General features: G+C 35.2%; 1 protein-coding gene across 2 annotated transcripts in view; it reads left to right on the plus strand.

The window, feature by feature from the left end:
* PPP1CB (protein phosphatase 1 catalytic subunit beta) overlaps positions 1–22,558 on the plus strand; it is a 41,644-nt gene that overhangs the window by 16,045 nt on the left and 3,041 nt on the right. For both annotated transcript variants that reach the window (XM_045884332.3, XM_045884334.3), the window contains exons 3-8: positions 5,606–5,737; positions 7,707–7,937; positions 10,031–10,135; positions 12,327–12,398; positions 17,369–17,520; positions 20,346–20,480. In XM_045884332.3, coding sequence (XP_045740288.1) covers positions 5,606–5,737; positions 7,707–7,937; positions 10,031–10,135; positions 12,327–12,398; positions 17,369–17,520; positions 20,346–20,480 — 827 coding nt within the window. The remainder of the gene's footprint in view (positions 1–5,605; positions 5,738–7,706; positions 7,938–10,030; positions 10,136–12,326; positions 12,399–17,368; positions 17,521–20,345; positions 20,481–22,558) is intronic.

Here is a 22,558-nt window from a genome sequence, read left to right on the forward strand (position 1 = left end):
GCTATACATATGTATTTTAAAGGACAATAAGATTTTGTAAATAATGCTAATTTTATAGTTTAGATGAGAAACTCATTTTGGCAAAACTGACACAAGGAATAGAAAATCTGAATAGTCTTATATATGTTAAAATTAATTTGTACTTGAAATACTTCTCAAAAAGAAAATTCCATGCCCATTTGGTTTCACTGCTGACCTAAACATTTAAAGAAATTAGGCCAATTTTACACAGTCTCTCAAAGAAAACAGAAAAAGACAGAACACTACCCAACTTTTTTTTTTTGAAGTCAGCACAACCCTAATATGCAAATCTGACAGATAGCAAGGAAAGGAAATTACCAGCCAATATCTCTCATAAATATAGCCACAGAAATCATGAGCAAATTATTAGTAAATTGAATCTTACAATAAGAAAGCTAATGTCCTAATTTGGTGGGGTTTATTCTTGGAATCCAAGGGAAGCTGAATACTCAGTATAAATCATAGTAACAGAATAGGATGGGATTATATGATTATCTCAATATATGAGATATATATATATTTGATAAATTTTAGCACTCTTCATGATAAAAAATTCTTAGCAAACTAGGTGAGTATGTACAAAACTATAGCTATCATAATGCTGAAATATTGAATGCTTTTTTCTCTGAGTTCAAGAACAAGACAAGGAAGACCATTAGCACAGTTTTTTCAACATTGTCATGGAGGTCCTAACCAATTCAGTGAAAAGTAAAAGATACAAAAATTGGAAAAGAGGTAAAACTTTCTTCACAGATGATATGATTGTATACTTGGAAAATCCAAAGGGATCTTCAGACTGTTAGAATAGGAAACAAAGTCAGTATTCAAAAATCAATGATATTTTTGTATACTAACATCAAACAATTGGAAAATGAAATAAGAAAACAGGTTTACAAAGCAATGCCCCCTCAATTTAATGAAAATGTGCCACATAAACTCTACAAAGCATTACTGAGAGAAACAAATGACAACCTACATAAAAGGAGAGAGATCATGTTTATAGATTGGAAAACTCAAAATTGTTAAGGTAATTCTCCCTGGACTATACTCATTCCCAATTAAAACTCTCACAAGTTGGGGTGTGGGGAAATGGAAAAGCCAATTTTAAAACATATTTGAAAATGTAAAAGGACCTAGATTAGCAAAGGCAATCTTAACAAAGTTGGAATGCTTGTATTACCAGATACCAAGACTTTATAAAAAGCTACAGTAATTAAGACAGTGTAGTACTGATGTAAAAATAAACAGGTTAATGGGATTATATGGAATTTCCAGAAATAGACCCATTTATGTATGGTCACCTAATTTTTCTACAACACTACCCCTGGAATTCTTTGGAGAAAAGGTGGCCTTTACAAAAGGGTGCTAAATCAGTTGGATATCTGTGTGGGTAAAAATGAAACTTGACCTTTACCTCAAACCAGACACAAAATTAAGATGAATTATCAAATAATATAGGTGAAAACAGTAAAGAATCTAGAAGGAAACGTAAGGCAATACCTTTAGAGGAGGCAAAAATTTCTTGAACAAGATGTAAAACACCGTGAAGATTCATTTGGGATATATATAAAGAATTTCTACAGATCAGTTTTTTACAAGACAGTCCAAATGAACTTCATAAAAAAGCATTTCCAAGTGGCCTATTAAGCATATGAAAAGATACTCAACATTAGTTATCAGGGTAAAGCAAATTAAAATCTCATTGAATACTACCATTCACCCAATGAAACGGCTAAAATTTAAGACTAATAATACCCAGTGTTGGTAAAGATGTGAAGCAACATTGTTGGTGGATTATAAATTGGTATAACCACTTTGGGAAACTGGCTATATCAGCTTTTTGTTTGTTTGTTTTTTAAAGATTTTATTGATTTATTTGACAGAGAGAGACACAGCGAGAGAGGGAACACAAGCAGGGGGAGTGGGAGAGGGAGAAGCAGGCTTCCGGCTGAGCAGGGAGCCCAGTGCAGGGCTCGATCCCAGGACCCTGGGATCATGACCTGAGCCGAAGGCAGACGCTTAACGACTGAGCCACCCAGGCGCCCCGCTATATCAGCTTCTTAAGCCGAGCCTTCCCTATGACCCAGCAATTCTCCTATGTTTTATATATACCCAAGAGAAATGTATGCAAATATTCATGAGCATTTGTAATAGCGCCAAAGTGGAAGTGACTCAATAGAATGGGTAGATGCAGTATGGTGTTTGATACAATGCAATACTTCAGGTGGCTGCTGAACACAATAAATGGATAGATTTCAATGAGCAAAAGAGTATATACTGTATATTTCTATTTATCCAAAATTCAAAAATGGATCAGATTAATCATACTGAGAAGGTAAGAATACTAACCTTGGGCATTATTATTGTATGGTCAAGGGTATAAGGGAACCTTCAGGGCTGCTGGAAGTATTCTGTATCTTGCCTGTGGATGGTGATTACTTTTTCTTTTTAAAATATATTTTTTAAAGATTTTATTTGTCATGGAGTGCACAAGGAGGGGGAGAAACAGGGTCCCCGCTGAGCGAGGAGCCTCATGTGGGACTCAATCCCAGGACCCTGGGATCATGACCTGAGCCGAAGGCAGACACTTAACCAACTGAGCCACCCAGGCGTCCCTGCCCTGGATTTATTGAGTAAATGCCCATAATGTTAGTGTACTGTACTGTATATGTGTGATACCTTGCAGTATTTTCTAAACAGTATGCTCTAATGGTGTTTTTACCTGGTTTGCAATTATTACCTGCTGAAATTTTTTTCTTGGAAACCTTTGACTAAAAAAAGTACTGTGGTAGTAGAGGAGACAGAGTTTTGGAGTTACTCTAAATTTTTCTCTGCTGCTTTTTACTCCCTCTAGTCTTATAAAACCTGGGCTCCCTGATCTTGTGCAAGGTTTTTAACTCTGTTGTATAGTGTAAATAATGACTATCCTTTCTAATTCTTGGGATATCAAAGAGATTAAATGAGATGATTGATGTGAAATTGCTTTGCACCTAATGAATTATGCAGATTTATAGTATCTTCATAAGCCAACTAGATACTTGTATCTAAACTCATATACCCAAATTCTGGAATCTCATGGATATTGTAATGATCTAGTTCCCCCTTTGTAACAGCTTGCCTTGATTTATTCCCTTTTTTCAGATGACTGGGAGAAATTTGAAATGCTCTTGGAAATTTGGGTGTACTTACTGGTGGCACTACATAAGGGAACAGGACTTTTGAATTGACAGACAGCTGGGATTGCCCTTAGCTGGCTACCATCTTTTCCCAAATATTTAGCTAATTTATTCCTAAAATTCGGTCATTTGTCAAATGCCTAGCCTTTAGAAAAACCCTTAGCTTCCCTAATTTCATCAACTCTTAGAAGTGATTTGATTATGAAATGCATTACTATTTTATATGCCACTGAGAGGCAAAAAGTGACTGCCAATTAAAATTGTAAGAAATTATTGATTGTAAAGCATCTCCTAACTCATAGATCTTAATTAGGGAAAAATATGCATCTTAAAATCAATGAAATTTCATGGGGCGTGTTTTTGTTTGGGTAAATTTTTAGTTTCTGTGGATTAGCATGACTTATAAGTTGAATTGTTTTTAGCTCTGTAAGAATGTTAGTCAGAGTACACCTTAGTGTAAATTACTTGGGAGGTCAAAATTAAACAAACACATAATTTACAGAGAAAATAAAACAAATAATGAGATAAAATATTCCCCACCATAATTTAGACTTTAAATTGACACATCAAAGTGACCCACACTAGTTTTAATAATGATTGTCATCAAGTTACAGCTAAATGTTGGTAACTAAACAGTGTTTTATTACTACAGAATCATAACAGAAATTGTGGACATTTTTCTAGGAGCCAGAAGTATTTTGTTTGTCTTGTCCATTGCTCTTACCTTTAAATAATTATTTTTAGGTGAATAATTGTCATCTGAGATCAACAAGAGATCTTTAATCCTTTGAGAAAAATACTATTTAGTATACCAAAAAGTAGATAGGTACTTGATGCACTGATGGTAGGACTGTATTTTGTAACCATCATTTCCCATGCTTTTAAAAAAAACTTAATGCCAAGGTTAAAAATTTTACGGAAAATTGAATCTAAGCTAGTATTGTAGATACTTAATGGAAAGTACAAAGTAAGGTGCCCATTTTGGTCTTAGAAAAATCCAAATATCCATGGGAAGTAGGTAATTGATATTTGAGAGCTAGTACTCATACAGAAGCTATGCTAAAGTTCTTATAATAAAAACAGTTCTGTGATCATGTTTTGAATTTCAGGGATGATCTTATTAACTGACCTGTTTGCTAAAGAACATTTCAGCAATGTCTCTGTTTCTTCTGTTACTTAGATATTACTGTATTAATGGAATAGATACATGGATGGCTTTTGCATGTGGGGGCCTTTAAAAAAAAAAAAAAAAAAAACAAACCTCTTGACCTGACAAAAGAATCATAGCAATTTTTAAGAAGAAATGTGTGGACTTAATTGGAAGTGGGAAGTGGTAGGGATATATAGAGATACAGTCTCTGCTTCCTTTTTTTAAATGCCTTTTTCAGTTAAGATTACATGGGAGCTAGCAGTCTATTTAGAGAGAGCCAATGGAGAAGATAATGATGAGAGGAAATGATTACAAGTTCAGTTCAATAGGGCAAATGAGGAACTTCTCATGTACCATTCCTCCCCACTCCATTCCGGAAGTTACTTATTAGTTCATGGATTTTATTGCTCATTCATTTGACAAATGGCTTTCCTCCATCTAAATAGCTTTTAGAGTTTTTTATATAATGCCCTACTGTGAACATAATAATGCATTAAAATTTAATAACTTATCTGGTACCTTTTAAATTTTAATTTTAAATTTGTTTTGATCAGAAAATGGAGGTAGGGGTGGTTAATTCTTAGGACTGCTCCTGATATTCCAAGGAAGTGTGTGAACCTAAATCTTATCTGCCGACAGCTACTTTTTGTTTAATTTCCCTTTCTTCATAACCACTGGTTCTTTTTTTTTAAGATTTTATTTATTTGACAGAGAGAGAGACAGCGAGAGAGGGAACACAAGCAGGGGGAATGGGAGAGGGAGAAGCAGGCTTCCTGCTGAGCAGAGAGCCCGATGCATGGCTCGATCCCAGGACCCTGGGATCATGACCTGAGCGGAAGGCAGATGCTTAATGACTGAGCCACCCAGGCACCCCAACCACTGGTTCTTAATGATGGTATTTTGGCCTTTTTCTAAGTGTTAAGACTTTGCTGAGAGAGTGGGCTATCCTCAGAGGTGCTGTCCCTGCAACTGTTTGGGTCTCTTGGGCTATGAGGTTGGCCCCTGGAGAGCAAAGAGGACTGCGTTTCTGTGGCAGCAACCTTGAGGAGCATCATTAGGAACCAGCAACAATAGAGATGAAAGCCAGAGATCACTGGAATGATCTTACTGTCAGCCATAGGACACAACAGGGTGTCTGGTAGTTTGCTTCCTCTGTGACTCTCCTGATCTTCAAAATATGGGCATGACTTTTTTTTTAAGGATTATTATTTTATAGATAAATTTTTTAAAACTGACCATTTTACTTATTGTTTAACAGTACGAGGATGTCGTCCAGGAAAGATTGTGCAGATGACTGAAGCAGAAGTTCGGGGCTTATGTATCAAGTCTCGGGAGATCTTTCTCAGCCAGCCTATTCTTTTGGAGTTGGAAGCGCCGCTGAAAATTTGTGGTATGTAAATAGGTAGAGTTGGAAAGTCTATTTTGAATACCAGTTTTTCTCCCCTATTTACACTGAGGGTGATCTAGAGAGAACATTTAAAATTTGTGTTTAAGAGAGATTGAAAGGTTTGATTACATAAAATATAAAAATTGAAACTTTCATAAAATGATGTTAGAGACAAGAAGAAAATGATTGTTACATATACATCACATAAAAAGATTGCTATGAAAGATTGTTTCTTAGAAACAAATAAGAAAGACAATACAAGAGAAAGATTTTTTTTTTAAAGGTAGATTTTAGAAGAAATTCAAATGGCCAATAAACGTGAGATACTCAGCCTCACTAGTAATCAGTGAAATGCAGTTTAAAAACAAATCCCAAACTGTAGTCACATTGGAAAAAAAAAAATGTCAAAAACTGATAATCCAGTGTTGTCAAGGATGTGGAAAAATAGGCATTCTGATACACCAGTTACAAAAAAACAAGAATAGAGTTTTGGGGGTCAGTATGGCAGTATCCATGGTGTTCTACTTTTGTTGTGATTTTACTTTGAAGATTATATAGCATTACAGTTTATATTTGTTTTTTTAAGTCTTACAGTGGCTTCTGGCCAAAAACAAAAACTTAAAACCATAGGTTGAGTGATCACATTGTTATAGCCAGAAAAATTGTTGTACAGAAAGTATTTTTCTATAGTTCACATAACAGTGGGAAGTGGGGTAAGTATTGTATCATACTGGCTTTTGGTTTGATAACTTGTAGTGGCTATTAGTGTTTATGACATAGCTTTTATGGACTTAATTGTCATCTTTACTCAATCAAGAATTATTTCTATATGTAAAAATTTTCATTGTCCTGCATGTTTCTTAGTGATCCACATTCATACCTTGTAAACTGCAGCTTGGTGTGTTCTTTAAATACTTTTTTTCTCTTTCTTCTTGTGTTTAAGTCATGTGCTTGGTGCTCCTTGGTACAGTACCTAGCTAATAAAAGATACTAGCTAAGGAAATGTTTGTTGAATACATTAATTAGCTTAGTGTATCACCTTTAAGTAAGAGGTAGCATGAAATTTTGTGGATGGGAGCCTAGCTGGCTCAGTCAGTAGAGCACGCGACTCTTGATCTAGGGTTGTGAGTTCAAGTCCCATGTTGGGTGTAGAGATTACTTAAAAATAAAATCTTTTTAAAAAAAAAGAAATTTTGTGGAAATAATCTCTTCTGTGATCTAAATGAAGCAAATGTAGTTATTTATAACATCTTAAAATGATTCCAATTCTCTCTAAGGTACTCTTTAAAATGCTTTGATATAGAAATAATTTGAGGGTAATAAAAGTTAGTTATACTAAATATTTCTAAATTATGGCTATTTGTCTCACTTTTGGTATAACAGAGTAACCTTTGTTAAACTACCAGCTAATAAGGGTAACTGTATTAGTTATCTGTTGTATAACAGATTACTCTGTAACTTTATGCCTTAAAATAGCATGAATTTATCACCTCACAGTTTCTGTGCATCAGGAATTCAGGCACAGCTTACTGTGTCCTCTGGTTCTGGGTCTCTCACGAGGCTGTGATCTAGGTGTCCTCTGGAACTGCAGTCATCTCAAGGCTCAACGGTGAAAGGGTTCCATTTGTTATGGACCGATGAACCGAGGGCTTGGTTCCTAATGAGCTGTTGGCCAGAGGCCTCCTTCAGTTCTTTGCCACCTGTGCTTCTCCATGAGGCAGCTGGCTTCAGCGTCAAGAATGAGAGAAGGCAAGAGAGCACAAGCAGAATGGAAGTCATGATCTTTTGTAACCTAATCTCAGAAGTGACAGCCCATCCCTCTTTGGCTGTATCCTGTTTGTTAGAAGCAAGTTAGCATCTCCAGCCCACATTCAAAGGGAGAGGATTGCACAGGGGTGTAAACATTGGGAATCGTTTGAAGCTGCTTCCCACAGTAACCAGGTGTTCTAAAATCGGCTTTTTCTATTTTCAGGAGATATTCATGGACAGTATACAGATTTACTGCGATTATTTGAATATGGAGGTTTCCCCCCAGAAGCCAACTATCTTTTCTTAGGAGATTATGTGGACAGAGGAAAGCAGTCTTTGGAAACCATTTGTTTGCTATTGGCTTATAAAATCAAATATCCAGAGAACTTCTTTCTGTTAAGAGGAAACCATGAGTGTGCTAGCATCAATCGCATTTATGGGTTCTATGATGAATGTAAGTAAAAATAAAAATTTATTTTTTATTAATGGGAAAATTCCCTATTATTCCCTAAGATCATTTTCCGGTTCAAAAGAGTTCCTTTGATTCAGTTTTTTTAAAAATACAATTTATCAAGTATTGGACCAAGAAGAGTCTTTCGTGGAAGAGGGCCTTGAAACTGGGAAACATGTTACTAATTGAACTGGTTCTGTGGGATCTCCTTGGTCATGTTATTTCAGGTTGACTGCAGCTTATTACTCAACTGAAAGGCCCTCTTGTAATTAGTTTACAGAGTAAAATATCCACATGAAACAGAGGTCACTATAGATAATAGCCTCTAGTTTTCTAGTGTCTATTTAAAGATTTTAGTTCTCAGCGTTCTTAATGATATGACGGAAATTCTCATTGGCCCTATGTCATAAGACTATTGAAAAGTTGTATGAAATTATTTAAAAGTTGAAGTTTAGTATTAGAATTTTAAAATATTTTATTTATTTATTTAATTGACAGGGAGAGAGAGAGAGAGAGACAGCGTGAGAGGGAACACAAGCAGGGGGAGTGGGAGAGGGAGACGCAGGTTTCCGGCTGAGCAGGGAGCCCGATGCGGGGCTCGATCCCAGGACTCTGGGATCATGACCTGAGCTGAAAGCAGTCGCTTAACCAACTGAGCCACCCAGGCGCCCCTAGAATTTTAATCTATGCCTATAAACCTACAGAGATAAGGATACTAACAACTCTGGTGTATCTTACTGTACTCCTTTTCATCAATAAGAAATCCCTGATCTGTGTTTTGTAGTAGTGTTTTCCAAGTATTATTACTAAATTACTACCTTCGAATTTGCTCTTGTTAGACCATGGGTAAGAATATATGTTTGGCTGATTATAATTTAGAACCAATTACAGTGATTTTCAAATTGAATTTATTGTTTTTTGGTGCTGAATTCTCCATTAGAATCTATTTTTGCTTTTTTCCATCCTTAAATATAGTAGAGTCCTATTCAAATTCCTACCTCCTTGGTTTATATATAATCATTTATTTGACTAATGTTTGAGGAAGTTATATATCAGGCACTATTTTAAACACTAGGAACGTAGCAGTGCAGGAGACAGATAATCTCTGTTCTCATGGAGCTGTGTTCTAATAGGAATGATGCCACATTTGATTTTACATTGCATATTTATTTCTAAGGTGTAGTGTGTGGTTTCACCTGTTTAAATCAGACCAGCAGACAGGAAGTGGATTATAGTACATCTAACTATAACCATTTTTCTAAAGCTATATCAGGAATAGAAGTGCATTCTTAAGGATAAAATATGGGCTTGAATATCGTCAAGGATAGAAATGACATCAAATGAAATAATGTATGTGAGAATAGCTTTTAAACACTGCTTTGAGTTATACTTCTTCATTGAGAGGCAAGTTATGGCATAAAAACATAGGAAATTAGTGCTTGTGTGTTTCTTTCCTCCCTCCCCTGGGTTAGTTGTTGCAACTTATTGCCCAGTTCAGGAAAATCAGGTAACTCTAAAAAGGTGAACATACACTTGAGATTGTCTTTGTTGTAGCTCTTTATTCTAGACTAAGGAAAATTATAGCCTTTGTCTCTATTTATACTTGCTGTAGTGCCAGGTTGTAATTCACTCAGAAGTGGATACCAGTCAGGCACTTGGAAATTGTCCTTTCTTAGCAGTAAATTTATGCTGTGTTACTGAGTGCCTTAGAGTCAAAATGGACAGTCTCCAGGGGCACCCCTTTCTCTTCAGCTTATTTGGCTAGTATTTAACTAATGTGCATGTTAAATGGAAAAGATAAACTAATAGTCTATTAGACTATTTCAAAATTACTTTATTATAGTGATCTTAAAAGACAAAAGTGTTTGATATAGTTGTTCCATAAAATACATAGCACAATCTTTGAGGGTTTTTTTTTTTTAACTTTTACGGGAAGGTGCTGAATGTTACATTTTTAAAAGTGTACAAGAAATACTTATTACAGAGAAAAGAAAATGCTGTATAAAGAATAAAATTGAAATTATTCATAATCCTGTAGCTATGAGATAACAAATGAAAATAGGTTTATTTATTCTATTTGCTTATTCTTTTCATAGGCAAACGAAGGTTTAATATTAAATTGTGGAAGACCTTCACCGATTGTTTTAATTGTCTGCCTATAGCTGCCATTGTGGATGAGAAGATTTTTTGTTGTCATGGAGGTAAACTAATAGATTTGCTTTATGGATTTTTCTTACTGTCCTTTATTGTTTAGAAAAGACCTATAGTAACTAAGATGCGTGCTATGGGAAAACAAAGCAGTGCTTGTGTGAAAAATCATTAGAGCTGTTCTAAACATGGCTAAAATCTCTTTTAGTAACCAGAAATTTATGATTATTTATAAATAATGAAAATGAAAATTTAGTTTAGTACTTGTCTTTAAATTTCACATGCAAGGAGGATAACTATAGTTTTGTTTGAAAAAACATCTTCCCTTTGCCTTAGTTTTGACAGAAAGATACCTCTACTATCAGTAAAAATGAGAGGATCATGATTATTTTCCTGCCTATATTAAATACCTTTCATCAGAATCCAGATGTAATTGGGTTTACTATTCCCATATGCCAAGAGTTCTGGGCTTTATGTAATATGTCCACTTTCATCCTTAAGATAATTTTTTGATACAATAAGTTAATTCTTCTTAAGATTTTATTTATTTGAGATAGAGCGAGCGAGAGAGCAAGAGAGAGCACGGGTGGGGGGGAGGAGCAGAGGGAGAGGGAGAAGCAGGCTCAGGGAGCAGGGAGCCCAGTGCAGGGCTCGATCCCAGGACTCTGGAATCATGACCTGAGCCGAAGGCAGACGCTTAACCAACTGAGCCACCCAGGTGCCCCAGAATAAGTTTTTCTGTATGCCTTGTTAAATAAGCATATATGAAAGTTCATTTGAAAAGCTAACATATGTGTCTAGCACTTGGCTAGGTGCCATGAAAAGATATAGATTATGTATGATCTGGCTGTCTTGAGAAATTAAAAACCTATTGATAAAATGTATATTTCCAAAAAAGTAAGCAAAAGTATATTTCAGGGGCGCCTGGGTGGCTCAGTTGGTTGAGCGTCTGACTCGGTTTCGGCTTGGGTTGTGATCTCGGGGTCATTGGATCTAGCCCTGTGTGGGGCTCCGTGCTCAGCAGGGAATCTGCTTCTCTCCCTCTCCCACCCCCCCCCCATGTTCTCTTTCTCTCTGAAATAAGTAAAATAAATCTTTAAAAGAAAAAGATAAAATGTATTTCAAAACAGATACTGTGTAATGAAAGGAATTTAATTATGTCAAAGTACTTGGAGAGACGGTAATTTTTATGAAGTCTGGAAAGGGAGAGAATTGTTGGGCAAATGTTTATGGAAATGTGGGTTTTAGAGGATTTTGGAGAGGCAAAGAGAATTTGAGAGTCTTTTTTATGTTGTCTAGTTCAAGGAATGTGTGAGGACTGGCCTAACTAGAATATCAAGTACATGTTGGGGAATGATACATATCAGATTATAGAGATTTGAATACTGAGCAAAGGAGTTTGTTGAATGGTTTAATTACCATATTGGGTTTTTGTACATGGAAATAATTCAATGAAAATACTGTAAGAAAATTATTTTTTTTATCAATATGCAGGAAGAATTGAGTGGGGAAATGTTGAAAAGGTAGATGTACTTGTCTAGGCCTGAGGTAAAAAATGATTTATTCTCTGATAGAACATAAATCACTGTATTAGTTGAAACGTATTTTATAGTAGATACTAAACATATAGGAAATTGTAGCTCTTGCACATTGGTATGGCTAAAAATAGAAATTAGAAGTATGTGATGGCACTTGGATTTATCTATAAAAGAGAAATACTAGCTTATATTTATATACTAGTCTAAAGATTGCAGGGTATTTTCTTGCTTATCCTTCTGATCAACAGTTATGCTTTTATGAAAATAATGAGCATATTGGAGTGGGATGTAGGAAGGTCTTATGGGCTAGAATGAGGCATTTAAACTTGGAAATAAATATATTTAGGACTGGATAGTAAGAAGTGACAGAAGTGGTAGGAAGTATTGAAATTGGATATGTTCCTGTAGAAGGGCAAGAAATGGTTGGAAAGAAAGAAGAGTGGTAAGATTTCTTTCCTTGAGAAATCTTTTGTAATGAAAGGGAATTTCATTACCCTTGTAGGGAAAAGTGGAGAATACCTAATCATAATGTTCGATTACATCAAAGTGGGATTCTATTTAATAACTCAGTATATTAAAGATAACATTAAAAAGAACACCTTAAGTGTGTTTAATTTCACATAGTGAATCTACTTTGATTAAGTGCTTCTTTATTTGAGTGAAAATTGTTTAGATGTCAGTAGTAAGACTCATCTTTTATTTATAGGACTATCACCAGACCTGCAATCTATGGAGCAGATTCGGAGAATTATGAGACCCACTGATGTCCCTGATACAGGTTGGGTGTATATAGCGAACTTTAATTAGTTGTCTTACATAAAATGTTTACATATTTGAACTTAATTATATTATGTATTTAGTGGAATTAGGACTGGTTTATGTAATAAATAATAGACCTTTTTAAATCATCAATAAGCTAATTAGAGTGTAGTAATATATTTCACCTCCCACTAATTATTTCCTGAGGTGCAATACTTTTAAATTTCATATATAACCGTAGTATGGTTCTGTTAAACTTATATATCACAAAAGATCTTGTTATTGATTCCCCTTACCTTCCTATCATGGCCTCATTCATATCAGCATTGCTTATGTCCTTCAAAGACTTGTTAAAAATTAGTCAAAAGGAGGACACCTGGCTGGCTCAGTTGTTAGAGCATGCGACTCTTGATCTCAGGGCCAAGAATTAAAACCCCAAGTTGGGTGTGGAGCCTACTTAAAAAGAATAAATTAAAAAAAAAATGTTTTTAAGGATTTTTTAAAAATTTAATCATAAGTTTTTTAATTAAAATAATCTTTCTTAGCTGAAGATACAGTTGCCTTTTTAAAAATTATCTAGTAGTTTTCTGTTATTTTTTGCATCTTTTATATTTCAAATTTGTAGAGTTCAGAAAGCCGTAGAGATACATGGTGAGTTTTGTGAAAAATTTGTGAAAGAATAATGAAAATTAACTCTTCAGAGATTCAAAATAACTCTTGGGTAAGTGAAGCAAGTCAGAACAAAAGCAAATAAGTTCCAGTTGAGGATAAATTGCTGTGTTGATTAACAAATGAGCCTAATGTAATTTTATAAATAAATTCTGGGCACAGTTGCCTAACTTGTCTTTCGGCTTTTAAATGGTAATTATTCATAGTTGAGTGCAAGTGTATGTACTAAGATGTGTACTAATCATGGCATTCATATCATAAAGTGCTATGATAACCTATGAACTGAATGCAGTAAGGTTGTTCTGCTTTTCATTTCACCTTTTGCTGAAAATATCAGTACCTTTGTGCCATTTTCTGACACTCAGTGTATGTGGTTTTTCTACAACACACCGTTTTTCCACAACACACCCCATTCTCCAACTCTTAAGTGAGTTTCTAACAATTTAATTCAGTTCTGACACTAACTCCTGGAGTCAGCCAGGACTCCACAGAGTAAGGACTCCATTCCACAAGACTGCCTCCGCTTAGGTTGTCAGCCTCAAGTGGTATTCTCTGGAGACCCCAACTACTGCCCAGTCAAAATTCTGAAATTCCCACAACTCCCTCCTCAGATGCTTTACTTACATTTATCACCTTATCATAAAGGGATGTACAACGGAGGACCTGCCAAATGGAAGAGATTTCATGGGGCAAGGTATGGGGAGGGGACATTGGTTGGTGAATAGCTTTCATACTCTTTGGCATCAGTATGTTCAATAACCGGAAGCTTCCCAAGTCTAGTTCAAGAGTTTTCATAGAGCTCAGTTTCAAGCCCTCCTCTCCAGACGGAGGGGACAGCTGAAAGTTCCAACCCTCTAATCATGTGTTTGGTCTTTCTGTTGACTGGCCCCATCCTGAAGGGCTCTAGGGGCTCCTGAACCACTTCATTAGCATAAACTCAGGTGTGGTGGAAAGGGGCTCCTTATAAATAACAAAAGATATCCCTGTCACTCAGGAAATTCCAAAGGCTTTAGGAGCTCTGTGCCAGGAATAGGAACAAAGACCAAATGTATTTTTATTATATCACACTGTCTCACTATTAAAAGCATTAATAGGGGCACCTGGTGGCACAGTCAGTTAAGCAGCCAGCTCTTGATCTCAGCACCCTAGTTCAAGCCACGAGTAGGCTCCACTCTGGGCATGGAGCCTACTTTAAAAAGGGGGGGGGCATTAACATAAGCAAAACTGTCCTGTCAGTTTCTACCAGACCTTTTTTTTTCTTAATAAATTACGTTATTGGATTAATTGTCCCATTATTATTTGTGTAATCAGGCTCACCCTGTATGTATCATACTCATCAGTTCTCAACAAACTTGAACATCTTCAAAATGAGGATTGCTTAGACTGCCATAGGGTCTAGAAATCCTTTATATATTAAGACCATGTAAATGAAAAACCAAAGGTCTTATAACTTACTGATAAGAGGATTGTTTATTGGTAATTTTGTAAAGGGGAGTTGATTATTTGTAAGTAGGGCTGGACTAGATGGTTACTAAGTACATCTCCTACTCTTTTTTTTTTTTTTCTTTCCATTTTCTACTCATAAGATCCAAAGAGTCTATAAAAAAGTAGTCACTAAAAAATATTCATGAACCAATACCTGAGCAAAACATGGCTAAACCTTGAAATTGAACTGTTAAGAACATGCATTTGGCTATTTGATTTCAAGTATGATTGGATCGTTTTGCTCAGTGTACTGAAAGCCTGATAATATCACTCAAAATGCTACTCATGATTAAACATCAACCATTATGAAGAGGTGTATAGATCCTCTTGTCAGTAAGCCACTGACATTGCATATTATAGTAACTTGCCTCATAACTTACTTGTGCAAGTAACAATTTGTGTTGAGTACAAAAGGTAAAAAAGCATGCATTTAATCAGATTTTGATTATAATTATAGAATATATTTGACTAAACCTAATAGAAACTAGTATTTAAATAATAAGGCATGTTGTATCACTATATTGTACACTTGAAACTAATATAACGCTTTAAGTTAACTATAACGGAATTTAGAAATAAAATAAATAATGGGCCATTTATTTAAAATCTGTTTTTTAAATAAGGTACAATATAAATACATATTTCAAGTCATTACATCTTCAGATTCTGTTAACATAGTTCAGACGTAAGTCACTTTCAAAGGTGAAGCAAGTTTTTGAAATGCTGAAAATGGACATTTTAAGCCTGGGTGTTCTCTGTAATCTTCAGAAGTTTAATTTATAAATTAATACATTTTTAAAAACAGCTAAATGATTAAGATGCTTGTTCATTAGGAATTTAATTATAAAATGTTGAACCTTGACTCTGAGATTCTTGTCTTGATTCCATTAAGGTTGAAAAATGCCACATTGTTGTTACCATTATTTGATTTTATATGCATCCAGACTGTCATATTTCCGAAATAATTCCGAAAGCAACTACATTCTAGTTTTATTGTCACCTTAAAATTAAAGATTAACATCTTGGCCTCCTGCTCATTGCTTCACCTGTGGAAACAAACTGGAAAAAGTATTATAGAGCACTGGTGGTGTGTTGGGGTTGGTGTTTTTGTGTGTTCTAAAGAATCAGTTTGTGAGTTCTTTGAAAATCAGAAAAAGCTTGTAAATTGAGACTATCCCAGTGGGTTTTGTATGCTGATGGACTTCTTCAAGCATCATAGCAGGAGCTTAGAAAATAGTAATAGAAATTAAGAGTACATTGCCACCAATTTTATAAGGTTTTTTAGATAATTCCCCTATTAAGACAAACTATATCATAACTCAAAAAGTTCTCCTTTCCTGATAGAACCTATATTATGAAGTTTATAAATTATAAAAAAAAAAAGTCTTGAAACTGGCTTATTTTAAAAATAAATCATCCCTTAGCACTGGTTTTTCCTTCCCTTAGCACTATAACTCTTACAAAAGTACTTAATATCACCATCTCAACATCCACCCCCTCTTCATCTCACTATAGTTTGACTTTTAACCATTTTCTTCTCATCCATCAAGAAACTGCTTTCGTTGGGCGCCTGGGTGGCTCAGTTGGTTAAGTGACTGCCTTTGGCTCAGGTCATGATCCTGGAGTCCCGGGATCGAGTCCCGCATCGGGCTCCCTGCTCAGCAGGGAGTCTGCTTCTCCCTCTGACCCACCTCTCTCTCCTGCTCTCTGTCTCTCATTCTCTCTCTCAATAAATAAATAAATAAAATCTTAAAAAAAGAAAAGAAAGAAACTGCTTTCGTTAAGGTCTGCTGATAGAATTGTAAGTGGCACATTTTTTGGTTTTTAGTCCTGTTCCACTTATTTATTGTACTTGAATCTTAACCATTTCCTACTTCTGGATAATTCTTACCCCTTTCAGGAGCTTTCTACTGTTCTAATCTCTTCCTTTTGTTTTGATTATTCCTTCCCAGTATTTTTTGCTCATTCCCCTTTCTCCTTCCTCTGCCTGCATTTTAATGTTTGCTTCCTTAGAGTTCATTTACTGGTCTTCTCACTTGACATTCCCAAGGTAGTCTGAGTCCCTCCTAAGATTATACAATAATGAGCATGACGGAGATACTCAGATAAGTATTTTTAGCTCTGACCTCTTTTCTTATACGCCCAGAACTAAAGCCAGGGATCTGTTCTGATTTTGTTCATCCATATTTCATTTAAATCCTCCAAACTTTTACAGAAAATGTTTTCTTTCTTCAAATTGATCATTAGGTCAAATACAATTCCAGTGAAATCTCAGTTGGATTCACGGAATTACACAATCTGATGTGGAAGTATATATGTGAAAGAACAAAGGATTGAAAGTAACCAAGACAATCCTGAAGAAAAATACTAAGTGGAAATACTACCCCTACCAAATATATAGATGTATTTAAAAACTTCAGTGTCTTACTGGCTTAGGAATAAATAAAATAGATTAATTGAATAGGTTGGCACCCAGAAGTAGTGTAAGTATCCTCAATTCAGGAAATGCTGCTGGGTCAATTGCTTATCCGTATGGAGAAACTATGTACAAAAGATGAATAGCCTTTTCCATACATTGTGTGCTTAGAGTGTGCCATACACACATTTCCTGTATGTGGAAAGAGTTGAAAAGTGCTACTTTCAGCCAGGCAAAATTACATTTATATGGTTGGGCTCGCAAACGTGGCTAAATTTGGTAGGCAGGGAGACTAGGGAGCAAGTGATTGTTACTATTTATTAAAGGGTAAGAGGGCACGAGAAGAAATGTGATACAGATATACTTTATTTTATAAACTTTGTTTTGTTTTTTCATTGCCATGTTTTTATTCTTTAAAGGTTTGCTCTGTGATTTGCTGTGGTCTGACCCAGATAAGGATGTGCAAGGCTGGGGAGAAAATGATCGTGGTGTTTCCTTCACTTTTGGAGCTGATGTAGTCAGTAAATTTCTGAATCGTCATGATTTAGACTTGATTTGTCGAGCTCATCAGGTATGATATAAAACTTTTGAATATTTTAATATTAACTTCACACATATCTGCTTTTTTTATTTTTGAGGAAACTGAGATCCAAGAAAGTTAATTATACAAGGAAAGTAGGAGAGGTGAAGCCTATAGCTTAATCTCATAGTTAACAATCTAATAAATTGTTAACCCTTTTTCACCCTCTTGGGAGGAAATGTTTCAAACTAATAGATTTTTTTTTTTTTTTTTTGGTGTTTGAAGCTTTCTAGAAACATTTGATCCCATTTTAATATGATGTTTATGTATTTTAGATAAGAATCCAATGACAATAGTATTAAAGGACATTTTTGAGACAGTTGGGGAAATTCAGTTATAGACTGGGTCTTAGATATTAAGGAATCGTTGTTTTAGCTTTGTGATAATAGCATTATTATGTAAGAAGGATGTCCATTCTTTTAGAAATGCATACTCAAGTATATAGAGGTAAGATGACATGTCTAGGATTTGCTTTAAAACATATCAGCAGAAGGGCACCTGGCTGGCTCAGTCAGCAGAGCATGCGACTCTTGATCTCAGCCTGGTGAGCTCGAGCCCCACGTTTGGTGTAGAGATTACTGAAAAAAAAAAATGGCAGAAAGGAAAGGGATAAATGAAACATATGTAGCAGAATCCTGGTAATTATTGAACCAGGGTGGTGAGTAAAGAGAGTTTATTGAATTCTACTTCATATATATAGTTTAGGTTTACTTGTGTTTGTTTTTTTCTTAATGTCTACCCCCACTACTATAATGTATACTCTTTAGGGAGGAAATTGTGACTTGTTGACTTTTAAAAATCCATGCCTTGTAAACTTAGATACTGCATGCATTTAGTGTTTGAATAAATGAATTAACAAAAGCTTATTTTAATGATTTAATATATCAAGTCTTCATGTTCTCTAAAATGTAACTGGTATGAAATACATTCACTGACAGGTATTTTTATAACTTTTTCTTGCTACTTTTGAAAGTACTAAAAGTATTTGAAATTTTAAGTATAATACTTTTAAAGATTCCTTGTTTTTTCTTTGTTAAAGCGGTTTATTAAGTGTATGCTGTTCCACAATACTTCCCTTTGTGGGGGAGGGGCTTTACTCCCCATGACCCTTGACTACTTTATCTGATCCTGTGGATAAGCAAAGATGACTGGCTTTTCATTTTCTGTGCATGTTGTGTGTCACATGCCTTTTTTCTAGCAGAATTTCCTGGTTCCACTGAAATGAAGTCACATCCCCAAATCCTTTGCTTTTGGCAGTTTTGGTAAATATTGTATTAGTGATTTAACTAATTAATATAAGCCTACTACTAGGGAACAGTGCAGAGTTGCTAAGTTTCCTAATAAGATGCCCACTGATATAAAATTTTTCAGGTATAGATTTCCATTCACTGATCTCATTTCAAAAATGCACGATGTTTTTGTTTTAAAAGTCAAGTTATTGAGCTACGTTGATTTGGACAATCTTTTTTCCAGACCCTTCCAAAATCCTATTCTGCTTATTTTCAAACATATTATCTCTAAAATTAAGAGACTTATGCTGGGGAACACCACAAACTACAAATATATCCTTTTACAATAAACCTGTTCATTTAGTAAATGTGTGAATGAACAAGTGAACAAGCAAACTAAGAACTAAAATGATATGGGGCACCTGGGTGCCTCAGTCATTGAGCATCTGCCTTTGGTTTGGGTCATGATCCCAGGGTCCTGGGATTGAGCCCCACGTCGGGCTCCCTGCTCAGCGGGGAGTTTGCTTCTCCCTCTGCCCCTCCCCCTGCTTGTGCTCTCTCTCTCTCAAATAGATAAATAAAATCTTAAAAAAAAAAAAAAAGGTGGGATTCAAAGCTTAAAAAAAAGAAGAACTAAAAGGATATACTAAGTGCCAAACACTATGTATGGCTGAGCTGGAGTAGATAACGGTGACCAAGATCTTGACAGAAAAGGTTAATATCTAAATTCTACCGTGATGTGATTACAGTAGGAGCATGTACCTGATACTAAGGTAGGAATTATTTTAAAATGTAAATTATTTTGGGGGAGCCTGGGTGGCTCAGTCGGTTAAGTGTCCAACTCTTGGTTTCAGCTCAGGTCATGATCTCAGGGTCCTGAGATCAAGCCCCACATTGGGCTCTGCTCAGAGTCTGCTTGTCCGTCTTGCTCTGCTCCTTCCCCTTTGTGCACGTGTGCTTAATCTCTCTGTCCTTCCCCCCCCGTAAATAAAATCTTTAAATAAATAAAAAATAAATTATTTTGGAGGTGCTTTCTTATTAGCAAGTATTGTAGGATAATTTTGCTTAATCAAAGGATGCCTAAAAGACTTCAAAAATTATTCTTGCCTACCATAAATAAATATAAAATATTTATGTGTCATTGCTTCTACTTCTCATATTTGTAGCTGAGAAACCTAAGTTGTTTAAATCATTCAGAAATTGGCAACAGATTCTAGAAATCATGTTAAATCATTAAAGAATTAAGGATTCCATAGTTGTGATATAATGCCATCATCTAAGAAGTACTTGATGTCCAATGTTCCTATAGATACTATACTTATTAGCATATGGAGAGCCTTAGAATGGTGTAATTTTTAAACATTTTAGTTATCACAAGTGTATTATTTCATTTAAGCTAAATCCTTAACATTATAGAAAAGGCATACCAATTTTAATATTCTAAGGCAAGCTTAAAAATAAAAATCAAGCTCCCAAAACAAAATAGTGTTAAATTTTAGGTCTTTGTCACATTAATCTCAATTATATAGACAGTTGAGAATTAGCTATAAATAAGTGTGTTTTTTCTTTTGACCTTTCCTTTGACAGGTGGTAGAAGATGGATATGAATTTTTTGCTAAACGACAATTGGTTACCCTATTTTCAGCCCCAAATTACTGTGGCGAGTTTGATAATGCTGGTGGAATGATGAGTGTGGATGAAACTTTGATGTGTTCGTTTCAGGTATGATATAAATACATATAAATTAGTTTTATTCAAAAGTGATTATCTGGGACGCCTGGGTGGCTCAGTCGGTTGGGCGTCTGCCTTCAGCTCGGGTCATGGCCCGGGGTCCTAGGATCAAGCCCCCAGTGGGGCTCCCTGCTCTGTGGGAAGTCTGCTTCCCCTCTTCTCTGCCTCTCCCCCTCTGCTCATGATCTGTCTCTCACTTTCTCAAATAAATAAAGACCTTCTTTAAAAAAAAGTGATTATCACAGATTTGTTAGAGATTTCTGTTTTCATTCACAAAGGTTCCAGACTTTTTGGTATATATCAAATATTAGAGTTTTGGAGAACCTAAGTTAATCATTCTTGATGCAGATGTTTAAATTGTTAAATTCCTGTATCATTTCTTGGAATAGGGTCTTAACCTACTAAAAGAATGTGAATTCAATTAATAACTTAGCTTTTGTTTCCTTTTGCAAGAAATAGACCAACTCTGGCTTTATAGTGTGCTACTTTTTTGTTGTTGTTATGTTAATCACCATACATTACATCATTAGTTTTTGATGTAGTGTTCCATGATTCATTGTTTGCGTATAACACCCAGTGCTCCATGCAGTACATGCCCTCTTTAATACCCATCACCAGGCTAACCCATTCCCCCCACCCCCCTCCCCTCTAGAATCCTCAGTTTGTTTCTCAGAGTCCATAGTCTGTCTATAGTGTGCTACTTTAAAATCATTCTTGTTCACAGACAAAACAACTTCAATGCTTTGTTTTTGCAAAGGGTTTTATGTTCCTCTCGTGCATGTACTATATTCCTCTTTCTCTAAATGTAAAGGGGCTTTCCCATCCTTCTTTCCTTTTATTGTATTTTACTGTTTCTATTAGCTAGTACAATTGAATGGTAAATATGTGACTTCTTACTTATAATTTAAGCATAGGAACTAGACCTTATCCTTCAACATTTAGCATAATGGAATTGGATTAATTTCTTTTTCATTGAGACACTGTGACACTTTGAATAGTTCTAAGAAATACTTTATATATCTTTTCTACACATTTTTTGTGTAAATATTGAAATTTTCTGTCTATAATGTAGGTTAAAGCTTTATTTACACCCACTAGAATAAATATAATAAAAAAGTCAGACAATAACAAGTATTGGTGAGGATGTGGAGAAGTTGGAACCTTCATACATTGATGGTGGGAATGTAAAATGGTGCAACTGCTTTTTGGAAACTGGCACTTCCTCAAAAAGTTAAACATAGAGTTTCTATATGGCCCAGCAATTCCACCATAGGTATACCCAAAAGAATTGAAGGGAGGTACTCAAATACAGGCATATGCATATTCATAGGAGCATTGTTTATAATTGCCAAAACGTGGAAACCTAAAGAATGAAGACAAAATGTGGAATATCCATTAAATGACATATTGTTTGACAGTTAAAAGTAATGAAGTACTGATACGTGCTATAACATGAATGAACCTCAAAAACATTATCTCAGTGAGAGGAGCCAGTCACAAAAGACCACATATTGTATGACTTCATTTATGTGAAATAGCCAGAAAAGACAAATCAATAGAGAAAGATTAGTGTTTCCTTGGAGTTGAAGGGAGTTACTCGGGTAGTAGAGAATGGAAATGTGGAGTGATTGCTTATGGGAGCAGGATTTCTTTTGGGGTGACAAAAACTCTAAAATTAGATTATAGCAGTGGTTGTACAACTCTAAGTATTTTAAAAATCATCGACTTGTACATTTTAAACAGTTGGACTTATGATATGTAAAATGTATAAATATATATTTTTTAAGATCTACACATGAAGTAAGATTAAAGAGTTTGTGACTAATTACTGTCTAAATAAGTAGTGGTAGGGTCCTTTAACATACAGCATAATACTAGTTTCAGGAGTACAATTTAGTGATTCATCACTTATATATAACACCCAGTGCTCATCATAACAAGTGCCCTCCTTATACCCATCACCCATTTAACCTATCCCCCTGCAAACCTCCCCCAGTCAACCCTCAATTTGTTCTCTATAGTTAAGAGTCTATTTTATGGTTTAATGTTTGCTTGTCTCCCTTTTTTTT

Source organism: Mirounga angustirostris, unplaced genomic scaffold, assembly GCF_029215605.1.
Source record: "Mirounga angustirostris isolate CCGP_5_RB_7025 unplaced genomic scaffold, mMirAng1.0.hap1 SCAF_10, whole genome shotgun sequence".
Classification (NCBI taxonomy): Eukaryota; Metazoa; Chordata; class Mammalia; order Carnivora; family Phocidae; genus Mirounga; species Mirounga angustirostris.